At 36.6% G+C, this 23,003-nt stretch overlaps 1 protein-coding gene across 4 annotated transcripts in view; it reads left to right on the top strand.

Annotated features, from left to right (window-relative positions):
* Positions 1–16,962, top strand: part of LOC103695965 (PHAF1 protein At3g51130) — a 31,260-nt gene extending 14,298 nt beyond the window's left edge. For 2 of the 4 annotated variants that reach the window (XM_008777424.5, XM_008777425.5), the window contains exons 4-15: positions 1,614–1,681; positions 1,784–1,889; positions 1,972–2,032; positions 2,130–2,302; positions 2,745–2,807; positions 3,335–3,382; positions 6,249–6,362; positions 6,452–6,551; positions 6,632–6,705; positions 9,459–9,563; positions 9,686–9,734; positions 16,473–16,962. In XM_008777424.5, coding sequence (XP_008775646.2) covers positions 1,614–1,681; positions 1,784–1,889; positions 1,972–2,032; positions 2,130–2,302; positions 2,745–2,807; positions 3,335–3,382; positions 6,249–6,362; positions 6,452–6,551; positions 6,632–6,705; positions 9,459–9,563; positions 9,686–9,733 — 960 coding nt within the window. In that variant the 3' untranslated portion in view covers position 9,734; positions 16,473–16,962. The remainder of the gene's footprint in view (positions 1–1,613; positions 1,682–1,783; positions 1,890–1,971; positions 2,033–2,129; positions 2,303–2,744; positions 2,808–3,334; positions 3,383–6,248; positions 6,363–6,451; positions 6,552–6,631; positions 6,706–9,458; positions 9,564–9,685; positions 9,735–16,472) is intronic. The other 2 variants (XM_088712834.2, XM_088712833.2) reach the window with 1 other exon arrangement.
* Positions 16,963–23,003: the final 6,041 nt, after the last annotated feature.

The raw sequence follows: 23,003 nt of genomic DNA, 5'->3' as shown, positions 1-23,003 counted from the left end.
TTGATTCTTTTTTCTGTAAGTCAAATTTCTGACTAGGATGTTTAAACTGGCCAAGTTACATGGTGGATCTAAGGAGTTCTGTAGTGGTTTAAGTGGCTGTGTGATCTCTAACCTGCAATTTGTGAATGAAACACTAGTGAGCAGTGATGCTTATAGGAATTTATGGAATAACATTTTTTTCCTATTGTTCATTAGATAATCACAGGATCTGATATTAATTATATGGGAGTGTTTTGATATCAGTGTCCGTTGGGAGCTATTATTGCAACCTATTGGGGGTATCAAAAGACAGGAGATTGTCCAAGTGAAAAGAGGAATTCCTTACTTGGGCGAAGATGTGTGTGCCAAATGTCATATCCATGTCCTTTTGTCCTTTATCCTTTTTGCTAATTAAGTGAATTGATGAAATCTTGGTGTCTTTTTTTTATGTGCAACCTGGTGTGTAGAGCTGTCACTACTGCACGAATGGGATAAAAAAAAAAGCATTGCTATTTGAATGCCCATGGGAAATGTTGTGTAGAGGAGGATTCTTAGTGAAACCTTATTGTTGTTAAGTGTGTTAATTACTTTAGTAGACAAGTATTCAGTCTCCATATGTTAGGAATATGGCAGGTCATCTCAAATGTGTGAAGGTTTTAGTCCATTACAGTTTTCAGCCTGATTGTAAAGCCACAGTGATGTTCAGGGGCAATATCTGTTATGAAGAATTCCCATCAGTAGGAGACTTTTGAAACCATTTTTTTCTTGCATAGTTTGATTTTAATATACCACTTCTTCCATTTCGAAGGACTGGTAACATAAGGTTCTAATTTATTTATCAGACTTAATTTCTTGTTTTTTTTAATGAGTACAGAAATTTTGTCAAGGTTCTTTCTTTGTTAGGAGGTAGCAAAACCAGGTAATCTGATTATGTGGCATAACTTCTTTAAGAAAAAAAAAAACAACAGAGGATACAGCAGGACAGACCTATTCCTCTTTTGGGCAGATTTATCCTGGTTTATCGATGTTAATTGGGTCTAATGGAGAAAAAGCAGGATACTGAAGGTGCACTGATTTCTCTAGAATGCCTCTTTTGCCTTTCCTTTAAACTCCTTTAACCTAAGCATGTGAATGATCATTTGGTTGAATAAACTGGGTTAAGGGTGCATATTCCATGTAACCCTGAATTAAACAGGCATAACAAGTGGAAGGTGCATAATTAATCAGTAACCATGAGTCAGGAAACAGCATATTGGCGTCGCCATCAGTTAGTCATGCTGAACTGCTGGAGAATGCAAGCAGATTTGTAGAATACTATAAGATGATTGTTTTCAAAGAGATAATATAGACATGATAATTTCCCGGCTTAAGGAATATATTATCATGAAATTTTGAAGTTCATATTATCATTTCCTGGATTGAGCTAAGGTATGCCCAAGGGGGCTGTCTCCTGGGCCATCTTCTTCCCATAAGGAAATGGGAATGAGGGAGAGAATATCTATTATTAAAGTAGTATCTAGATTTAGTAGAAAGTATGGAACAGCTGTAGATTGATTTTGCCTCTAAAAACTGATTACACTGCAATTTGATTTTTTATGGTGCTAAAATGTGCAGTTTATTTTTGTCTTTCACAGAGACTGCGTCTTATTGAGGTTTACGATGTCAAACGGTTACAGATGCGCTATGCGACTTCTCTGATTGGGTGAGTTGTATGTTTCCTTTTGCTTTGTGACTTGTTTTTTCTTCTTCTTTTTTTTTTGCATTTTCATTAATACTTGCTACTTGTTTTGATTTATTTTTATAGTGGTCCTTCTACACCAGCTACATTTGTAGCAGTATATGCACTATTTGGGCCAACATTTCCTGGAATCTATGACAAAGATAGAGGAATATATACCCTATTTTATCCGGTACATCTTGCGAGTATGATCTTGATTTCATATATTTTTCAGTCATATGTCTGCTGACTTGCTTGATACTTTTTGTTGTTAGGGATTGTCCTTTGCATTTCCCATTCCCAGACAATATACAAATTGCTGCCATGATGGAGAAGGTGTGGGCTCCTATCCCTTGCTAATTATTAGCGCATTTCACTTCATTATTAGGCTTTTTCTGATTAGCACGACTCAGTTTTCTGATTATTATGGCAGTGTCAGCAGAGTTGCCTCTTGAGTTTCCTGATGGAACAACACCAGTTACATGCCGTGTCTCTGTATATGATAGTTCATCAGACAGTAAGGTAGGCGTGGGAACTTTGATGGATAAGGCTTCGGTCCCTCCATTACCTGCTGGCAGTCTTTACATGGAAGAGGTGCATGCTAAGGTTAGGACCATTTTTCGGTTTACCATTTTTCTCTACAATTCCCAGTTCATACCAATGACTCAATCTTGGTTGCCTTATAAACTGTCATATTAGATTGAATCTCTAATTTATGCTGGATTCTTTTTCTCCTTTGATTATGGTCTCACAATCAAATCAGAATATCTTACAGTCATAAGGGAACAAATAAGAGATCTGCAAAAGAATAAAATGGGGAATGTATGTATAGTTTCATGCTTTAGCTGCATACATATTATGGTTCATATTTTTAGAATATTTCTATGTTTTTTAGTCTATTTGCTAGTTAAATATAATAATAATACACTGTTTATTTTAGTTTGGACTCTTTCAGTCATGTAGAGCAAGTCTAGTAGTATGAACTGCTATATTCAAAAGTTATATCTCTCAGTATTTCTCATTCTGCATATCTGTTTCTTGTCTTCAGCTTGGAGAAGAACTTTGGTTCACCATTGGAGGTCAGCATATTCCTTTTGGTGCATCACCACAGGCAAGCTTTTTGTTTTTTAGTTTTTCAAATATTTTTTTGTTTAAGTATATACTAAAGGAAAAAAAATCTGTGTTCTTGTATGAACTAAGTTGATCTGCTCTATATATTCGAAATCATTATGTTTCTAATTTTCCATATTTCTGCTTGTAACTATATTTAAGAACAAACCACAATCTGTTGTCCATTTTCTTGAATCTACTTTGTCTATGATCTCTCGCTTTACACTGTTTGCTTATTTCTTGCATTATGATTATATCTGTTTTGTCCTGCATATATTTTTTATGTATTCCAATGTTCGTGGACTCCTGTACATCATTAAATTTCTCTTTGTTGAAATAATGTACTGTTGCACATATTAAATTTCATATGCTAAACCTACACTTATGTTCCTCATGCTTTTGTAAATATGTTCTTACTGTTTCCAAAGCAGTGTCGGAATATATGTATTTCTTGTTCTTATGTATTTGTTTATCTTAACTACCAATTTTATCACCTAGATATTCATATTCCCTTGAATGGTTTTATAGGATGTGTGGACAGAATTAGGTCGCCCTTGTGGAATCCATCAGAAGCAGGTGAGCAATTTTGCCTTTTTCTCATGTAATTTTCACATCAAATTATGAAAAAGGTTCTTAGTCTGTAGAGAGCTTCATGACACATTCTTGAAAATATATTGTATCTAATGCATAAATTATAGCTCCAGAATTTACAGCTACTTAAATTTAATGGATATCTAAGTCGGATGATTATCTATGTAGAGCTTCCAAGCCTGTAATTGGCGATTTGTTCCATAACCTGAATATGAAACTACACCTTGTAAATTTTCACTGATTCTAATTTAGTAGATATGTAATGGGGATGCTTCTTTGGGCAAAACTCCAAAACCTCTGTATGAAAATATAATGGATATGCTACATGCAGACCTCAGATAAAGGATATGCACATGGGTTGTAAGCTAGCTATGCAGGATATGATCTGGTGTATGATGAGGATCTAGAGATATCCAGTGACCCTACTCTGCATGCTACATCATTTGCTGTAGTATATTGTATCATCGTGGGCTTTTGCATCGTGTGTTGTGGTCTACATCCTACGTGGCATGAGTGAAATGAAACTCGCTAGTGAATGGACTTGAACTATATGGTTGCAAGTCATATGTACTCTTGCCATGTCCGCTGCTACCTTCCTAGTCGCTAGTCACTTGCAGTGTCATTGGCATCATCACTTGTATTACGTGATGATCTAAGCAACTCTGATGGTCCAAGGGCTCATTAGTTTCAAAATCAGAGTGAACAGGCTCCTTGTCAACCCTCACAAATAGATATGTAGCTTTCTTTCCTTTCCCTTTCTTGCCACTCCGACGAATTGCTTTCTTTTCTTAGTTTCTCATGCTTGATTGGCTATGCTGAGTAGCTCAATTAGATCACCACTTTGACTGACCCTATCTCCCTGACTAGATAAGGTGCCATGGTGACCTCTCCTCAGCATCTTCCTATCATATCTGTAGGTTGAGGTCTCATACATAGAGCCTTGCAATCCTGACCAGCTCCTGACCTCTGTGCTTGCTCCTTTTGTTGGGCATCAACTAGTTGTGAGCATGGGATATGTCGCTCTGTTCATTGCTTTGCAATCTCCCAGCCTCCTTTGCTATGATAATAGCTAGGCAAAGAGGTAATGCCACCAAGGTGGTAGCATGATGGTAAGGGGGCGATAATTCCGCCTAAATTGCCCGAGTTCGAAACGCACGGGCGTCGATTAAATTCGGGGACCGGATGCCCCACGCCCGGATGGCTTGTTGGCGATTATGTTTTCCTTCTACCTGTGCCTAGGTGGTGCTAGATGTGAAGTACTTATTTTCGAGTGGGGAGGGTATGAGTAAAACGGAGTCTACCCATATCGAACATTCTCCTGGCAGGGCGGGGGCCCAGTGGGGGCTGCTACGCGGGGGTGAGCTGGTCCCTTTCTCCCCCCTACCCCTTTTTTTCAGCCAAAAAAAAAGAGGTAATCCTGACTTATCAAGTTCAGATTATTGTTGCCGACTCTCAAGGCAACCAATCAAGGGATCCTCGTCATCATATGCCAAGTCATTATGAAGTGGGTCATCATATCATATACTTTTAAATATTAGTGACTTTATAATTCAATTGCTCATAATATATATGGTAATTATAAAATAATATAAAAACTATGCATGTGGTCCTTAAAATTGTCCCAATTACCAATAAATATTGCCATATTTTTCATTTTTTTTATTTGAATTATTTTTATGCTATTAAATATTTAAGAATTTGATAAGTTACATTGTAATGTAAATAGTGGTTGAATTACTTTCGAAAATACTTCTAAGTTATTTATAAAGAATACTAATTATTAATATTTTTCTATTTTAAATATTTCTAATTAACTTTGAATTAAAAATTAATATTTAATTATAAGTACTTGAAAATATAACTTTTATTCGTATTAATGTAGAACCCTACTTGGGGTACTACATGTACTCTGTCAGGCCATTGCTATGCCTTAATCAACACTTATTTTTGAAATTTATTGGAATTTTTGCTTAGGATTGGGTAGTCATAAACCATTTTCAAATTAAAAAAAATACTGCCAAAAGCAGACAACAAAATAACGTGTATACCCCCAAATATACTACCAATTTTTTAACCAAAAATATATTTTTAATCTAAAATGTTACATGATCAGTGAATAATCATGATTTCTTCTTCAATTTTGTAGATCATCTTTAAATCTACAGCAAATCACAAAATTATGTCAAAATAGAAAGTTTGACATGATCTTCTCTAGTTTTAGCAATTTTTAGCCTATTTTAGGCTTCATAGAAAAAAATGGAGAGAAGTGAGGGAATAAGATTTTTACCTTTTTTCTTATATATTCTGAGCTGCTGGCCTGCAAAATCCCTCCTTTCCCTTTTTTTTCCTTGCTCTCCCACACTCCTAAGCCTTCCCAAGTTCAATGGAGATGAGAAAGTGGTCTGGAAGGCCCTTTCTCTCCCTCTTCAATTATCAGCTCGAACCCAGCAAGAACTGATCCAAACTTGAATTCAAATCAGCTCAGATGAACCGAACTCCCCTACCAACGTGGTTCCACACTAGTTCGATCCAATACTCCTGGAATTGGGCAGCTTGGGTTGGTTTTGGGAACTTTGGCAGCTACATGTAAATAGGCAGCAGTCCTCCAAGGTTTTCTTAGACTTGGAAAATATCTAGACAAGAGGAGAAATAAGATTTGGGATATAGATAACTATGTTGACCTCATAGGCGCAACTTATAATCTGAGTGAAATCAAAGAACGAGTTCCATCAACTATTCCAAAAGGGTTTCTTTTTTTTCGGTTTTTATTTCTAGACAATGTGCCACCATTGAATCATATTATTGATATATGGTTTTTCTAGATAAAAGTGATGTTTCTCTCATATTTTAGGTTGATCAAATGGTCATACACTCTGCTTCAGATCCTCGTCCTCGGACAACCCTTTGTGGGGATTATTTCTATAATTACTTTTCTCGTGGCCTAGACATTTTATTTGATGGACAGGTATATCTGTTTTTAATTTTACTTGAACAGGTATAACAAATCTTAGTCGTTTCCAATTTCAATTAACATCTTGTATGTTGAATATGCAGACTCATAAAATCAAGAAGTTTGTTTTACACACTAATTTTCCAGGACATTCAGACTTCAATTCCTATATGAAATGCAACTTTGTTATCTATGATGCCGACAGTGAGTATTGTTTTCATTTAGTCCCTCATGTTGTCTGTATAGTGCAACTTTGTTATCTATAATTCACTTTCTGTTTGCAGTTGAGGGAACTATTCGGCCTGGAAGTACTCCTAAATGTTGCATTACGCCTAGCACGAAGTGGGAACAAGTAAAAGTAAGATGTCTCAAAACTTTGCATTCTCTGTAGTGCTCTTTCAGATAGAAATCGATATTTGCAAATTGCTTTGGGTTAAATATTCTGTATTGTGAACCTGAAATTGATGTTTAATGCAGATCTTTAAGGGTTTCCCATTCAGTTTTTTCTATTTTAGTAGTGATGGATGCTTCTATACTGCATTGTACACCTTGGACTCTTAGTTTTGCTGTGCTTTTTCATTACCCACATGTTTTAAATAACTTTACAGTCTTCCTGCATGATAAGAAAGCAGAGACACACACAACACATTAAAGAATGCAGAAAAGGGATGAAAAGCTTTTGAACACTGACATTTGTGCATTTGAGATTTTGGGAAATTTGGGTTCCCTAGGACTGTTGGCTTCTTGGAGAATAAAAAGAGTATGTAATGGAAGCATTCAATCGGGGGAAACTTTAATTAACAGCAAGAAACCAAGAAGTTATGTATTCTGTCTCCATTTTATAGTAGCCATACTTATTAATGTTTCTTATCCATTAATTCTTATTAAAGGCTTGGGCCCTATTTGGGATTGTTGTTGGTAGTAGAGGTTTTGGAGCTTTTGGAAGTAGAGCTTTTAGGAAGTAGAGCTTTTATAAAAAGTTGTTTTCTGGAAATTACATTTCTAAAGTGTTGTGGAATTTTAACATGTGTTTAATAACTAAATTCGGAAAGTGCTTTTACCAAGATTCCACGCCGGTATCGAAGCCCGTACTTGTCGGCTGTCGGCACGGTTTGGTGCGCTCGGGAGACGGAGAACGAGAGAGGAAAAGAGAGGAGGGGGGAGCGAGAGGGAAGAGGGGCTCCGGAGGCTGCCGAAGGGCACTGGAGGGCACCGGAGGAGCGCTGGTCCGGAGGTCTCTATTCCTCTTTTTCCTTCTCCCTCTCCCTCTCCCTCTCCCTCGCCTACCTATTTTTCGTTTTGAATGCCAGAACCATCTCGGTTCACCGTCGGCATGGCTTCGTACGTCCGACATTGGTGGTTCAGGACGGTTTCACATTTCTTGGCTTTTGGTATGACAAAATAATAATAAAGGAGATTACATAGTATTATATAGTAGAGTAAAATACCATGTACTATTATATTAAAATATTATTATATAGTATAATTTTATTATAATGTAATATAATGATATAATGTGATATATTGTAATAAAATATAATATTATTATAATTATAATGTAATATAATATATGTATAGTATAGTATAATAATATAATGTGATAAGATATGATATAATATAATATAATAATATATTATTACATATTAAAATATTATTACATAGTAAAATATTATATTATAGTGTAATATATTATTGGAACATAATGTAATGTAATATTATATTACATTATATTATTATGATAAAATGTAATTTTATAAGACATGATATGATATGATATAATATACTTAATTTATTGTATAATAATAAGATGTGATATGATATGATTTGATACAATATATATAATAACTTAGCTAATGTCAATTAATAATTATACTACTATACTCTGATGTAAAGTATTATTATTATTTTATTACATATTAATATACTATTGCGTAGTATAAATTTTTTATGGTATTTGTTTGTGGGTATTTTGGTCACCATAAAAATATTATTAAAGTCAAAATAGCTTCCTAACATTTGTTAGAAAGCATTTTCGGGAAGAAGCTCCAAAATAGAGATTCTCCCAAGTTGACCTTTTTAGTTTTTTGGCAAAGCCAAAATAGCTTTTAGATTTTTTACCAAACACCACCATTCTATCCAAAAGTGTTTATGGAGTGTTAGAAAGTGCTTTCTGTCTTCCCAAAAACTTTTGCAAATGGGGCCCTAATCTTTAGGTCAAGAATTCTTATGCCAGTTTGATCCAAAAATAAAAGGTGGATCGGTGATTTTTAAGCCAATTATGAGATGAAGCATAATTAATCTGGAGTTGTTACTAAAGCAGAAGATAATTTTAGAGCTTTAGTGATACATTTCAGTACAATTTTAGTTCAACATTATGGGTTCCAACCACCTATATTGAGAGTGATAAGTAACTAGTGATAAGTAGATCCAAGGAATGCGGAACTATCCTGAATTGCCCAGTTTGGGGTGTACCGAGTTGTGCCAACGGTGGACTAGGACGATTTCGGCATTCAAAATGGGAAACTGGTCCCAGTCCTGGCATTCAGAACGAAAAATCAGTAGGAAGGGGAGAGGGAGGAAGAAAGAGAGGACATGAGAGAGGGGGGAGAGGAAGGGAGAGCGAGAGGGAGGGAGGACCGCCGGAGACCTCCGGAGGGTGCTGGAGGGCCGGAGCAAGGGCTCCGCTCTATGGATCCCTGTTTCGTTTGAAACAGAGATCCGTCGGGGCCCTTTTTTGTTTTGAAATTGACGGACCCTTATTTCATTTGAAATAGAGGTCTGGAGGGTGGTGCTTTTGCTCCAGCCCTCCGGTGCTCCTCCAACAGCCCTCCCTCCCTCTCCTTCTCCCTCTCCCTCTCTCTCTCTCTTTTCCTCTCTCCCGTTCTCCCTCTCACTCGCCCTCTTTGCTATGTTGGTATGAGCCTGGCATGGAACGGCACGGGGGTGTACCGAACTGTGCTGCTGGCCAACCAACACAGGCCCCGATATTGGCACGGCGAACCTTGAGTAGATCTCTTTTATATCTTCTTTCTGCTGCATGTTTAAGTATATCTCTATCTGACAGTGCAATTAATGCTTTAAAAAAAATTGATCTATGTTCATTTATATTAGGAGATCCTTGGGGATGGTGGCCGTGCTGCAATCCAAACACAAGGTTCCATGAACAATCCTTTTGGATCAACTTTGGTTTATGGGTACCAGAATGTGGCTTTTGAGGTGATAAATGCCTGACCTTTGCATTTGTTATATTTTCATGTTAAAATGTTATCCATTCATTATCCATCATGAATATATTGATTTTTAAAAACTAGAACCTCTGTTTTCAATTGTTGCACTAGGTAATGAAGAATGGGTATATAGCTACTGTAACTCTCTTCCAGTCATGAGGTAAGTTTATGTGTATATTGTAGTGCCTTGCATACTTTGTTTTTTTTTGTTATTTATTTGATTTATTAGCTAATAATTACTCAAATGTTATCTCCTGTGTCTAAGTCATAGTTGAATTGTTCTTCGCATAGGTAGTCTTTTTTTGACACTGTGTTAGGCTTTTGTAGTTGATATCACAAAGAAGGGATCATCTTCTTAATTAGCTATTTCTATTTTGATTTGTCTGAGGAGCTATGCTTATTGTGATTGGTGTAAATCAACACTGTTCTGAATATGCTAGTCATTCTTAAATTATGTTACGTTCAGTTATTTTTTCTCATGGTGAATTCCAGAGTCTATATTAGGATTTAGAGATTTTCTAATATCTAAAGAATGATCCGTTATTAACCTTCTTACTAATGTACACAATTAATTCAAATTACACCCATGGGATTACCTGGTCAAAGCAGTTTGTCAGCACATTTGTGAACTTTCCCATGCTTCTATTCTAAAATACTGGAACCTTCCTGTAGTTTGATCTAATCAACAATTAATCTCAGTAGTTCCTTGTTATGAGTAATGCAATCTGCAGAACCAACAGTTTTATGCATGAACAGATCAATTGGCACAAACTACTCTGCTCCTTTGTGTCTTTTCTATTTGCTCTTTGGAACTGCCCATCAAATGTGTGATTAAGGAATCTCCTGAGCTGCATGGACATAGGATTTAAGAGATTATAGAGAAATCACAACATGTAATACAGTTAAAAGGCATTGAGGGAGAAAGATTGTATCATGGAATATGCCTTTTACTGACATCAATGCGATGCCATAAAAATATTTTTGTTTCCAAATTTTGAGAAATATTAACTTGAGTCCTTTTAATAGCTTGATTACCAAATTTTTAGTTACACGAATTGCATGAGGAGATATATGTATAAATAGTAAAGATCCTTTTCCACTCTGTTAAAAAACAGTAAGTTTCTATTTAAAAATAGAAAAATTATAACTGCCATGGATTTAAAAATCAAAACTAAAAAAAATCAGATCTATTTAAAAGCATTTATCAAAAAGATATGATTATATATGTTTGAATATCCTATTGTTTTCTGTAGATGATTTCTATAGATGAATTACATACAGCATAGTATGAGATACTAGAAAAGCATGATTTGATGTGTCATGCATATCCTCATCATTATGCATTACCATGACAAGGTTTCATAGAATATCTGAGCATTGATAAAAGAGAAATAGTTGTCTTTTAGACAAACATAGTTGTGTCTGGGGAAAAATAAATCTTAGCTTGGCTTTAGTTGCATTTGCTTTATTTCCTTCAAAATCCTGGTCGGCATGCTCGCTGTTGTGAAACATGTTTAAGTGAATGAGATTCTGTCCATCCACATCTTGAAGATCTTTTGTAAATTTTTTTAATCAGCTTAATTAACTATAATGCACATCTTAATTGCATAAAACAGGATGAAACAGCTGTGGGATAGATGAAAACATGTAAGTTTTAGCCAGTGATTCAGAATTTTATTTTGCTTAGGCACAGTGGTTTAGCATTTTGGGCTATTTAAAATTCTGGAGGTTCAGAATGAATCCCTTCAGTTAGAATTTTTCACATGGGGCCTCTTATTCTAGTGCCTTTAATTTTAGTGTTTTGGTTGTGTTTCTACTTCTGCTCGGCCCCCTCCTTCATCTCTCTCTCTCTCTCTCTCCCCCGACACACACACAGACATTTCCACCGTTCTTGTCTCATAGAAGTTTGATAAAATTTTTCCTTTTTTTTCACTATCATTTTAGCAGCTAGGATCTGTCAAAGTAATATCAGTGTCTGGGTTTCTGGGGGTTGAGTTATGATGGCCTATATGTGCAGTTGTAAGGTCATTCTTAAACGGTGAAGTAGATCTATTATCTCAGTCACTTGTCGTCTCCCTCTTTGTACATGAGTAGATTTCTTGTTCAAGTTTTGAGACTCACTTGACAATTCACCCTAATTTTATGGATTCAATTGGTTCTGGTTTTTCCTCTTTTCACATGATTTGATTAAATAATCAGATGAATACTGTTTCAAGATTTGATCACAAACTGATCTACATCAGACCAGTGTCAAAGCTTGATGGACTTCATCATTTTTCTAACGAGATGTGTGATTTGAACACTTCGATCTCATTATTTCTGGTTTAGCGGCTGAAGTGAATGTGGAGGCATTGATGATCTCATATTGTTGGTTAGCAAAGTATATGGATCTTCTATATAAGTTCGATGAATTCATGGCTTTTATGAAGGATGATGCCCAACCAATGAATGTGAAAATGTTGAAGTTCTACCAGATGAAGATATCCATTAAGCTAAATCCAACAAGCAATCTGATTTGAAAACCTGTTCAGAGCAAATGAAGACTGTAAGGCATTAGCCATTGGAGGTCTATAAAAGAGTCATTCATCACACGATCCTGATCATGAGTTCAGAATGTCAAATCATGAACAAGTGCCACCTATCATATGATTTCATATACTTTAGATTGTAATGAAACAAAAGATTTACTCTATCCAGTGGTTGAATACATATCTTGTCATCAATGATCTTGGCATAGTGGAGTAGCCATCTGATGGTCTGATTGCAAGAAAGCCCGATGTAAGTCTTCAACATCAAAGCATCCAATTATAAGGCATGAAAGTAAAACTCATTAAGATGGCTTTTTTGATATGAGATGGAATGAAAGGAGATTGATGTGACTAGATCTAAAAGCTATCCAAGATTTAACTTTCAGACTTAATTGCATCTACTCATTATAGGTGCCATAACTTGATATACTTGGGAATCTATTTGATAAGATCTAAAAGTTGGTTCAATGATTAAATCTTAGTTATGTCTACATACTTTAAGGGGCCATAAGCAAGGTTAGCCGAACATGGCATGCAATATCGGTCGATATCATACCGGAATCGGGTGTACTGGTATGCCAGTGTCGGTATGCCTGGCATACTGCATATCATATCGTACCGTTACTTGGTATGCCTATGTTAGTCCGGTACCGGTATGGCGAACTTTGGCCGAACCGTCATCGCGACCTCTGCCGGTCGGCTACTGGTTCGATACGGGGTTCACGGTTCACCTCAGTTTGACAGACTCTAATTCAAGCCTTTTGAGATATTGAAAGAAGGGGGGGCTGGAATCGGTTCAAACCATGGTCGGCGGAACCATCCCGAGCCGCCTGGTTCAGGCCGTCCTGAGCCGCCTGGTTCGGGCCATCCTGAGCCATACTGGCTGTGGACCCAAATGGTTCTGGCCATGAAAACGAGACTGGTGATGGAGGAGAAGGAGATGGAAAAAGAGGAAAAGAGAGAGGGAGAGGGAAAGGAAGGTCGAGGTCGGCTGGCGGAGGCTAGGGAGCCGCTACGCGGAGGAGGGAGCCATGGAAGAGGGGCTTTGCTCCGGTTGGCTTCCTTCACGCAACGGCTCTCTGACCCTCCGCTGGCTCTTCGCTGGCTTCCCTCGGCCTTCCCCTTCTCTCTTTATTCCTCTCTCATTCTCCCTCTCCCCTGCCTTTTCTATTTTGTCGGTACAGGCCTGGCATAGCATGACGCGGGCTCGTATTAACCCGTGCTGCCGGACAACCGGTCCAGGGCCCGGTACTGGCACAGCAGACCATTGTTCAAACTGGTGCGAACGGTCAAATTTGGACCTTTGATTCGTTCAACCTGTTTTGACCTATTTAATAATTTGGTCAGATCATGACCTAACCCATTTAACTCATTTAAGACAACCTGTTTAGAACCTACTTAACCTATTTCTATCCTATTTAACCTAGGCCTTTTAAGTTGTTAAATTCGTTTAAATCTATTTAATTGGTTAAAAATGTTCTTAACCTCTTTAACTCGTTTAACCTGATTCAACCTACTTAGTAAACAAGTTATACTGGTTGGGTTGGATTATCTATTTAATAAATAAGTCGGGTTCAGATTTGAATGTTTGACCTGTTTGGTAAATAAGTTGGGTTCAGGTTGTCAAATTTTTTGACCCAACCAATATCCAACCTGACCCGACCGGATTACCACCCCTAGCTTAAACAAACTTATTATGGCTCAAAGGTTCTTTCAAAGGTATCATGGATGCAATTTACCTTTTGTCCTGCTTTCTTGAATAACCTATTTATATACTAATCAGATATATTTAATTATATAATTTAGATTAGTTGTAGGTTTCTCAATACTTAGTTCATAGACTGGTATGATAAAGATGTAGGCAAGGTCCTCCTAGGTAGGTGTGATTTGAAGGTTCTAGTTTCTATCATGGATTTTGGTTAAATTAGTTTTTTCTGTGTCCTTTATCTCCTTAGTCGTTGATTAGAAGTCAATTAATTACTCTATCTTTCATATCATCAAAGAAATATATATATATATATATATATATATATATATATATATATATATATATATATATATGTTTCATGTTCTATTGGTGGAGGGTAAATGTGTTGTTTATCCTAATATAAATGTTAAATTTGATGTGCCAATCACTTGATCATGAAAATACCTTATTTTGACTTGGTAGTGAAAGGAAAGATTCCCTCCACTAATCCGGTGCACACACTAGAACCTTAATAGAAGTTTTTCGTTATCATTTTTAATTTTATTATTATAATTTTGAGATTCACTTATGGCTATCTTTGCTTGGTTTTGGAACTCTATTATATATCGAAGTGTGTGTATGAGGGTATATGTGTATGTATTTTTGTGTATGCATATGTGTGTGTGCATGTAATGTATGTATGGATGGATGGATGTAATGTAGTGATGTATGTATTGATGGATGTATGGATGTATGTATGTATGGATGCATGGATGTATGGATGTATGCATGCATGTCCTCATGCACGTATGCATGTATGTATGCATGTCCATATGCGTGTACGCATGTATGTGCATATATGCATTGCGCATGCATGTATATATCTATGTATATATGTATGTACTTCTGTATGCAGGTAGGTAGCTACTTAGGTATGCATGTATTTAGGTATCTATGTATGTATCTATTTTGGTATGCATGTAGATATGTAGGAATGCAGGAATTTAGTTATGTATGTATGTATGTATGCACTTATGTACATACGTTCCTAAGTCCATATGTATGTAAATATAGGTAAGGTTTTTTATTTTTTTTGCATGATTTACTTATGGAACTACAAGGAAATATGAACTTTGTAAAAACTTTCTAATTTTATTTGCTTGGCCTTCTCCATGAAGTTTCTTTTTTCCCTCTCCTGTTGCTTTGCATTATTAGAAGTACAAGAACAAATCTGATATTCTTATGCGGTTAAAAAATTTCAATTTTTCATGGTTTGAGGTTCCGTCAGAAACAGAGACCAAAATTGGAATATTTTGTCTGATGAAGCCAATCTGAAACCAGAACTAGTTTGAGTTTTTGGTTGGCATTTTAACAGGAAGCAAAATTTTTTGTATATAGAATTTTTATATGCCAAACTGTTGCCTTTATCTTTAGATTTATAAACACATATGATCTAGAGTGAACTTATATTTTGTGACTTTAAGAAGATTTTGAAGCGCTGCAACCTTACATTTAAAAGAGATTTAGGTTTTTCTTTTTTGATGTAGCTTTTTTTAGCTATTGCAACAATTAATTTTATAGGCATCAAGGTCATTGTTTGTTGTTATGCAATAATTCAGTAAATTAATATATTACAATCTAAAAAGATAAGAACCTTATAATGCTGAAATCAATTATGCTTGTTGTAGTGTTAATTCTGAAACAAAAGTCCCGACATTAATGGTGTTTAAGTTTCTCTGCTGACATATTTTATTTTTTTGTTATTTTCTTAATTCTAATTACAATTTCTGATATATCACAACTCTTAATTGAAATTACCAAGATTGAAGCCAAAACTGCTGAAACTGTAATTTATTTTGTCTAAGCTAAAACCGGAACCAAAATTTTGTTTTTGGAGCCTTGGAATTTCAGCTTCTTTGATGGCGACGATTCCATGTCCAAAGATGTTGACTCCATCTGCTTGCTATTGGTTCCTAAGATTGTTTCTAGGTGATGGCTCCTCTATATTTTTATTGTCCTTTGCTGGTTATCAGTACATAAACTCATCAATAACCCTTAGATCCTTCACCTCTAACCATGATGCCTGTCATCCCTTCATGTTTTCAATTGCTTTTTGCCTTGGTAGTCGGCTGCTGCCGGCAAAGTCCAGCAGGATCATTATAAGAACCATCATCTCTTAACTATATTCCATCTATAGCGGTGTTTTATTCAGTTGTTATCATGTTACTACCAAAATATGAACTATGGAGCAGCTAGCTGGCTTTCTTAAAAGCACCTCCATCGATATACAGTTAAAAATACGGATTGTGTTTTCCTCCTAATGTGAATCTAATGACTATATTCCATCTTTAGGGGAGTTTTATTTGGTTGTTATCATGTCACTACCGAAATATGAACTATGGAGCAGTCAGCTGGCTTTCTTAAAAGCACCTCCATTGATATACAGTGAAATATACGGGTTGTGTTTTCCTCCTAATGTGAATCTAAGGACTGCTTTACCATACTAATAGATAAGCTGAGAAATGAAATCGAAAATGATTTTGTATAGATAAGGCCTTGGCAGATTTAAGATGAATTAGCAATTGGCATCATTCCTTTTATTTTCTTCAGCATTTTAATTATACTTAGTTTCATGTCGGTGCTGAAGTCAATTTTCTCACAGGTTTGCTTTTTATTGCTACAGGAAGTGAGCTCTTGCATGGTGTTCTACGGAAATATATGCTCCTTATCTTCATCAGCAACGATATTATTAGTTAAATCGTGTATAGTGTATTGCTTTGTACAGTGAAATACCTCGTATTCATGACTCTATATCTTTGTAAATAAACAAAGTTATGAGAAACTTTAAGCCACTTGAATCACTTTGTTTCTTTTGTGAATTAATCCCTACAAGTGGATGTAGGCCATATATTACAATACAGCTACTGTAGAAATGAAGTAGACAATCAGATAAGTGCAATGTTACGAGGCACAACCAAGTACCAAAATAACAGCTTCATGCCATATGGCATAATGGGAATCGTGCGTTTCGCGAGATCGGTGCAATACATGGTGTGTAAGGGTTGTGCAAGCACCAATCCACTTGTTGCAGGTGACACTTTTATATGAATTCCCCCGTTTCATGAATTGACAGGCATTTTATTGGCAGTTAATATTATTTTGTTATTATTAAACTCAAAGTTTGTAAAATGCTGTGTGGGGTTGATCCATGTGCACCATCTCCATTTCCCACGTTGCTTCTTCCATGTTTGCTTTCAAGATCAACAGGTGGCAATTTACTCCGCTTGATTAGGTAATCCACCTAACCCAATCTTAATAGTGCGGGTTTTACGCGGCCTGTTTAGATTCAGCGGCAAGCACCGGTCTTCATTCTAAAACTTGTAATGGATTATGGAATGGCAATGCTTTGATGGTTACGATGATTATGATGGTGGTAGAGAAGAAAAATATAAAGATTCGATATAAAAATGATTTATCATATGAAAGGCTATAAAATATTTGCTCAATTATTTGTCTATTTGTTTAAGTTGATTGTTTTTCTTAGTTTAAGAAATATTTAACTTTTTAAGGAACAATAGTTTCTATTATTGTCGAAAGGTTTATTTGTTATGTTCTTTATCTTTGATTTTTATTTTATTTAATATTATGCAAAATAGTGGGATTTACTTTTATGGGGTTTTTTTTTTACTTGTATGCCAACAAAAAAAAAAAAAATTGTAGCTTTTTCTATCCTGATCCAACTCTCATCTCAAGGTGAGTATAGAGACTAATTTTCCAATGTGGGGTGGGTATGTGTAATGACCCGTCCAGCCAATATCTGCCTCATTGTTATCCCTACTGATGTATTGCTGAGAACTTGCGGAAAGCATGATCTTAGTTGCCATTTAATCGATACACAATGTCCGTCGGTTATCTGGCGACAACCTAGGTGTGAAGGGGTGCTTATCTCAAAATGTGACTTGTGGCATAGAGGCCATGAGATGAAAATTGCATCCGTCTTCTAATGAAGGTGGTGGGATGAAGTGCCAGGATGACTGATGCCCTAATTTGTTGTCATGCGCCAAGGTTAGTGAATGTATATGGTGTAGAATTAACATATGATGTATCACGCTAGATGTTGGTGCCAAATTTCCACTTTGGCAACTGGGAAAAGGCTGTCACCATCTTATGGTCATTATTTACAAGCAGCTATGTAAATAGGTCCCTTAAACTCGTTTTTAGTTGTGATAATTAGGGAACAAGGAACTGGAGTTTTAGTTCTCTTTTTTATTGACCCATCAATTGACTAAGTCTCCTACACTGTTCCTGTGGATCTAAGCTTCTAAAACTAAGAAGCCATCAATGCTATTATAAATTACCAAAATATATGCATGAATAAAGCAAAAAAACTGTGTTAATGCATCAAAAATGTATCTGATATATAAAACGTGGTTTCATTAGTGAACCAATTTGAACAAGACATAAAATAGAAGAAGTGATCTACAAAGAAAGTAATTTGTGGTTAGAATTTATGTCATTGGTACTTTAGTAGAAGAGAAGATGTTGGTCACCATACTATACTTTTACAACACATTTCAACAACCAAGTTGATTATAGTCAGCAAGCGCTATGTGGATAGGATTAAAGGGAGTCAAAGCAAGTGAAAGTCACGTGGGATTTAATGGAGTTTGGCCTTGACAAATTCCACTAAGTATGGAAACATAGGTCGAAAAGGTAAAATTTGGCCACGATATTGATAAGCAAGTTGAAGGATCGACATCTGACCATGATCAATCATGATACACAGATGCGAGTCATAGGCCGAAGGTGTTGGATCATGGTTTGCGGTTATACTATATATAGGATCATGGGAGTGAACCTCTAGAATCACTGAGGATTGCGGCATTGTAGGCGGTTACAAGGATCAGCAATTGTTTTATAGTTTTTGTGTTGTGCTAAATAAGTAAAATTGTACTTTGTAGAGGGACCTTTTGACATCCAACATATTAGTGAATTTTATTTTATCTTAACTTTACTTTATCTGGCACTTTACTTACCAATAGTACCCTATCTTAGGAGTAGTGTTAACTTAGATTTCTCCTACTGTAGTCTAAGCTACATCCAATCCCAATCTATCTTCCTCGAAAGGTGGTGTGATAGTAGTAAAAGTCCTTGAGGTAAAGGCACCTAAATCCATGTTACTTTTGTATCTTCTCTTTGATTACTCTCTTTTTAACTCCCCTCACGTTGATGGCACACCCGCATACCTATCTATCCCTTATCATTGAACTTATCATGCTTCTCGTCAGCTAGCAATTTCTTGGTACATTTAGACCGGACTAGAAGGGTGAAATAAGTTCTTTGGCATGCCTAGTAAGACCATTGCATAGCAGTTATCATGCCACCAAGGAAGAGAAAATTGATGTTTCAATAGTTGGACAACTAGGTAGTCTATCTTTCCTTGTCGAGGAGCATCTACACTCTCAAGCAAGACTGTTTGGACTTCCTCCTCTAGCCTTGCAAAGAGTTGAAGACTTCAGCGGCGATGTGGTTTTCACCTCTCTAAAGGAGCTTGCCTAGGAAAGTCACTCCCTTTAGGCGGAAATGGCTCACTCTCAAGCCGATTGTCTCCACAATTTGGTTGTGAAGCTCAAATTCCATATGGATGAAAGTCAACGTATTCTCTTGGAGGCTATAACTAGTCATATAGCCATAGTATTGAGGTCATTCATGGAGCAGCCCGAAGCCTCATTTGCCTTGACTGTGAAATAGGTTGATTGATTTGTTTTGGTGCTTACTAGTCAGTTTCAAATGCTACAATTTACTGCAATGTTTGATGTGGCAAACATAGTCGATCATGTTTTGACCTATCAATCTTGGTAATATAGAAATACTAGACTTTTGGAGAGACCTGATTTTTAGAAGCTTTCAGCCTATAACAAGCTCAAGGCCGAATACTATCGTGGTGAGATCTCGGGCTCTCAAGACCGAGGTGACAAGGATATTACTTTGGGAGCAAGTGCTCTCAATGGTCAAGTTGAACTAGCGGTCAGCAACATGGAAATTCTTGTGCGGCCAGCAATTAAGCCTAGAGTGGGTCCTAGCTATTTTGATCCTTGCAATGATATGCAAAGAAACATCGGTGATGCCTTGCCGATACTAGATTGACCTACAAGTTTGGGTCGTCTTGTTGGAACAAATGAGCAGAATACGCAACCAAGATGCAGTCCATGCTCACACCAAGTTCTAGAGGATAATCTCAATGTATTCCACCACCATCACCACCAAAGCCTACGGCATAAAGTTTTAATTCCAGGATGCAAGAGCATTATCAATGCCTTCTAGATATACAACAATCCTCTCTATTAGTCGGGACTAGGACCGACATTTCCTGCTCAACCTACCATCCATGGAGTTAAGAGAAGGAACTTCATGAATATAGCTCAATTGCCAAAATGGCGTGAGACTGGCTGAGGTGTGCATATTGGACTATTTTAAGATCGGTATATTGCAAACTATATCTTGATTAGTATGATCAGGTGCATGAGTTCCCATAAGGCTACAAAATTTCGGAGTTCTCAAGGTTTATCGGGGAATGATAACTTGTCCACTGCTAAACACGTTGGCTGATTTTCGGTATAATGTGGTGAAGCTGGCTTCATTTATAAGATCGGTTTTTACATGGTATGCTAATTTATCCAAAATTCTATTCATACTTAGCAAGATTTGGACTCTCAACTCCATGTATAATTCTACTGGATTGAACCAGAGGTTTCAATAGATAACTTGGCTAGGTTGGTTCAACAGTCTGGCAAATCTATGGAGAGCTTCATGGTCTAGTTCAAGAGGGCTAGAAATCGTGATTACACATCTCTCGAAGAGGTTGAATATATGAAAATCATACAAAATGATCTTAATTTGGAATTGTGAAAAAAATTTACTACGCAGTTGTTGCCCAAGGTGACAAGCCAAGAGGGGGGGGGGGGGTGAATTGGTTTTTCTAAATTTTTGCTATCTTACTTTAGTCAATTGATGAGTGAGTGAAATTGAACTAATACACAATACAAACATACAAGAAGTATAGTAGTTCGGTGCTCTCCTAAGCACCTACGTCCACTCCCCAAGCGACCTCTTAGGAATTCACTATAATCCCACGGATTACAGTTGGATTGTTTTCCGGGCTCACAATCCAAAAATCTTTACACTTTGGTTTTCCGGGATCACCAAAAATCTATGTTGGTTTTACGGGCTCACCAACGAACCTTCACAATTAGTTTTACGGGTTCACCAATAAACCTACACCGTTGGTTTTGCGGGCTCACCAACAAACCTTTACAAGGTGATTAACAAAAGAAAGAAGAAAGTTGAAGCTCCTAGATGAGCAAATATAACAATTATAAGCTACAAAGAAGAGTTTAGAATATAGTTATCGCTTGATGAAGCTTCTCTCTTCTTTGTCAAGAATGCTTTACCCTTCAAGGGTGGATGGAGCTCTTAATATCTCTTGGAATCTGCTCAACCACTTCCTTTTGACTCTTTGAATGAAGCACTTGGATGAAGAAGATTAGGGCACTTGTCTTTCTTGTGTAATCTTTGATATTTTGCAAAAGGATCTTTTTCTCTGATGAATAATGTCCCTTTAAATAGTTTTCCTCACCCATTGGACACCCCCCATTGATCAGATTTCAAAAACTAGCCGTTACTTACTGTTGGGAGGACAAAAAGTACTTCTGCAGAACTAGCCGTCATGCTTCTGCCCGTGCTTGGGTCGACTCAACTTTTACTGGGGTCGACCCAACTTTCACTTGGGTCGACTCATGCAACATTGGGGTCGACCCTCTCAGGAAACACAAAACCTTGTATTTCAGCCTTCCTTCACTTGGGTCGACTCAACACTTTTTGGGTCGACTCAAGGTTCAGCTGGGTCGACTCAAATTTCACTTGGGTCGACCCTCTCAGAGATTCCAGAGAACTGATTTTTGAATGACATAGCCTTTGGGTCGACTCATGTTCAGTTGGGGTCGACTCAAGGTTGGGTCGACTTAAGTTCCATTTGGGTCGACCCTCTCAGGGATTCCAGAGACTTGTTTTCTTGAGGCTTGAAGATGGGGTCGACTCAACTTTCACTTGGGTCGACCCAAGTACTGTTCATCCGTGCCATTTTTGCAGAAGTGTGCCAGATGTTTCCTTGATGTGCTAGGGTCGACTCCACCAATCTTGGGGTCGACTCAATCCATACTTTGCTGCAACTTAAGGTTAGATTCATCCATATAATCAATGAAATAAACTTCAAACAATTTTGAATATATGTCATGGTGGTGCTACATACTCTAAACAATGAAAACTACTATTGTCCACCTAAGAGTACGTTTCACTTGAAACTTTGCCGAATTGGAATTTTGAATTTACTATCCCTTTTCTATCGCAAATTTTATCTCATTTTTAATCATTAAAATAGATCTTGATCTCATTCTACTAATGTACCGAGAGTGACGAACTTAGTAATGATGTATCATATTACCTTGTAATATTTAATTAGGTATACCCTCAATGGTTGTATTAATCATCAAAATAACACTATCATCCTCAATCTCCCCCTTTTTGATGATTACAAAATATTGAGTATGAGCAAATTGATTCTTATCTTAAAATTAGTTTTAGAAGGGCTCAAGTTGCTGAATTTCAGCTTTTCACATTTGAGAGTGAAGTCTCCCCCTATTTCATCCAAATATTGTCAATTTGAACTTTTGATTTACTCCTTCTTTCTTTTATATTTGGTTAAAGATGAAACGTCAAAAATTTGAGATAAAGTAAGAGTTTTAGATTATGTATCGAGGTGTGAGAGGTATGTGCCAAATTCTGAAATTTGATTAAAAGTTTAGATTTTAATACATATCGCTCCCCCTTAAGTGTATATTGTCCTTGTTTGTCAACTTATTACAACTTAATTTTCTTTTCTTGCTCTTCCCCCTTTTTGTTATCATCAAATAGATGCATGGCAATAGATAAGTAGACACAGTAAATAATAAACATTTAGATTTTACTGATCAAACATGGAACATTGTAGTACATTAATACAAAAATACAATGTTCTTCAATCAAAGTGCAAAGTACATGATCAACACAAAATACATATGAGAACTAGATAAATCCTAGGCACTAATACCAAAAGTGCTAACATCAGCCTAGGAGGTATCTAATGGCTGTGATCTAGTCCTCATCCTCCTAGCATAAG

Source organism: Phoenix dactylifera, chromosome 16, assembly GCF_051530095.1.
Source record: "Phoenix dactylifera cultivar Ajwa chromosome 16, Ajwa_hap1_PhDact_Kaust_v1.1, whole genome shotgun sequence".
Classification (NCBI taxonomy): domain Eukaryota; kingdom Viridiplantae; phylum Streptophyta; class Magnoliopsida; order Arecales; family Arecaceae; genus Phoenix; species Phoenix dactylifera.
This window is presented reverse-complemented; position numbering and strand designations above follow the sequence as displayed.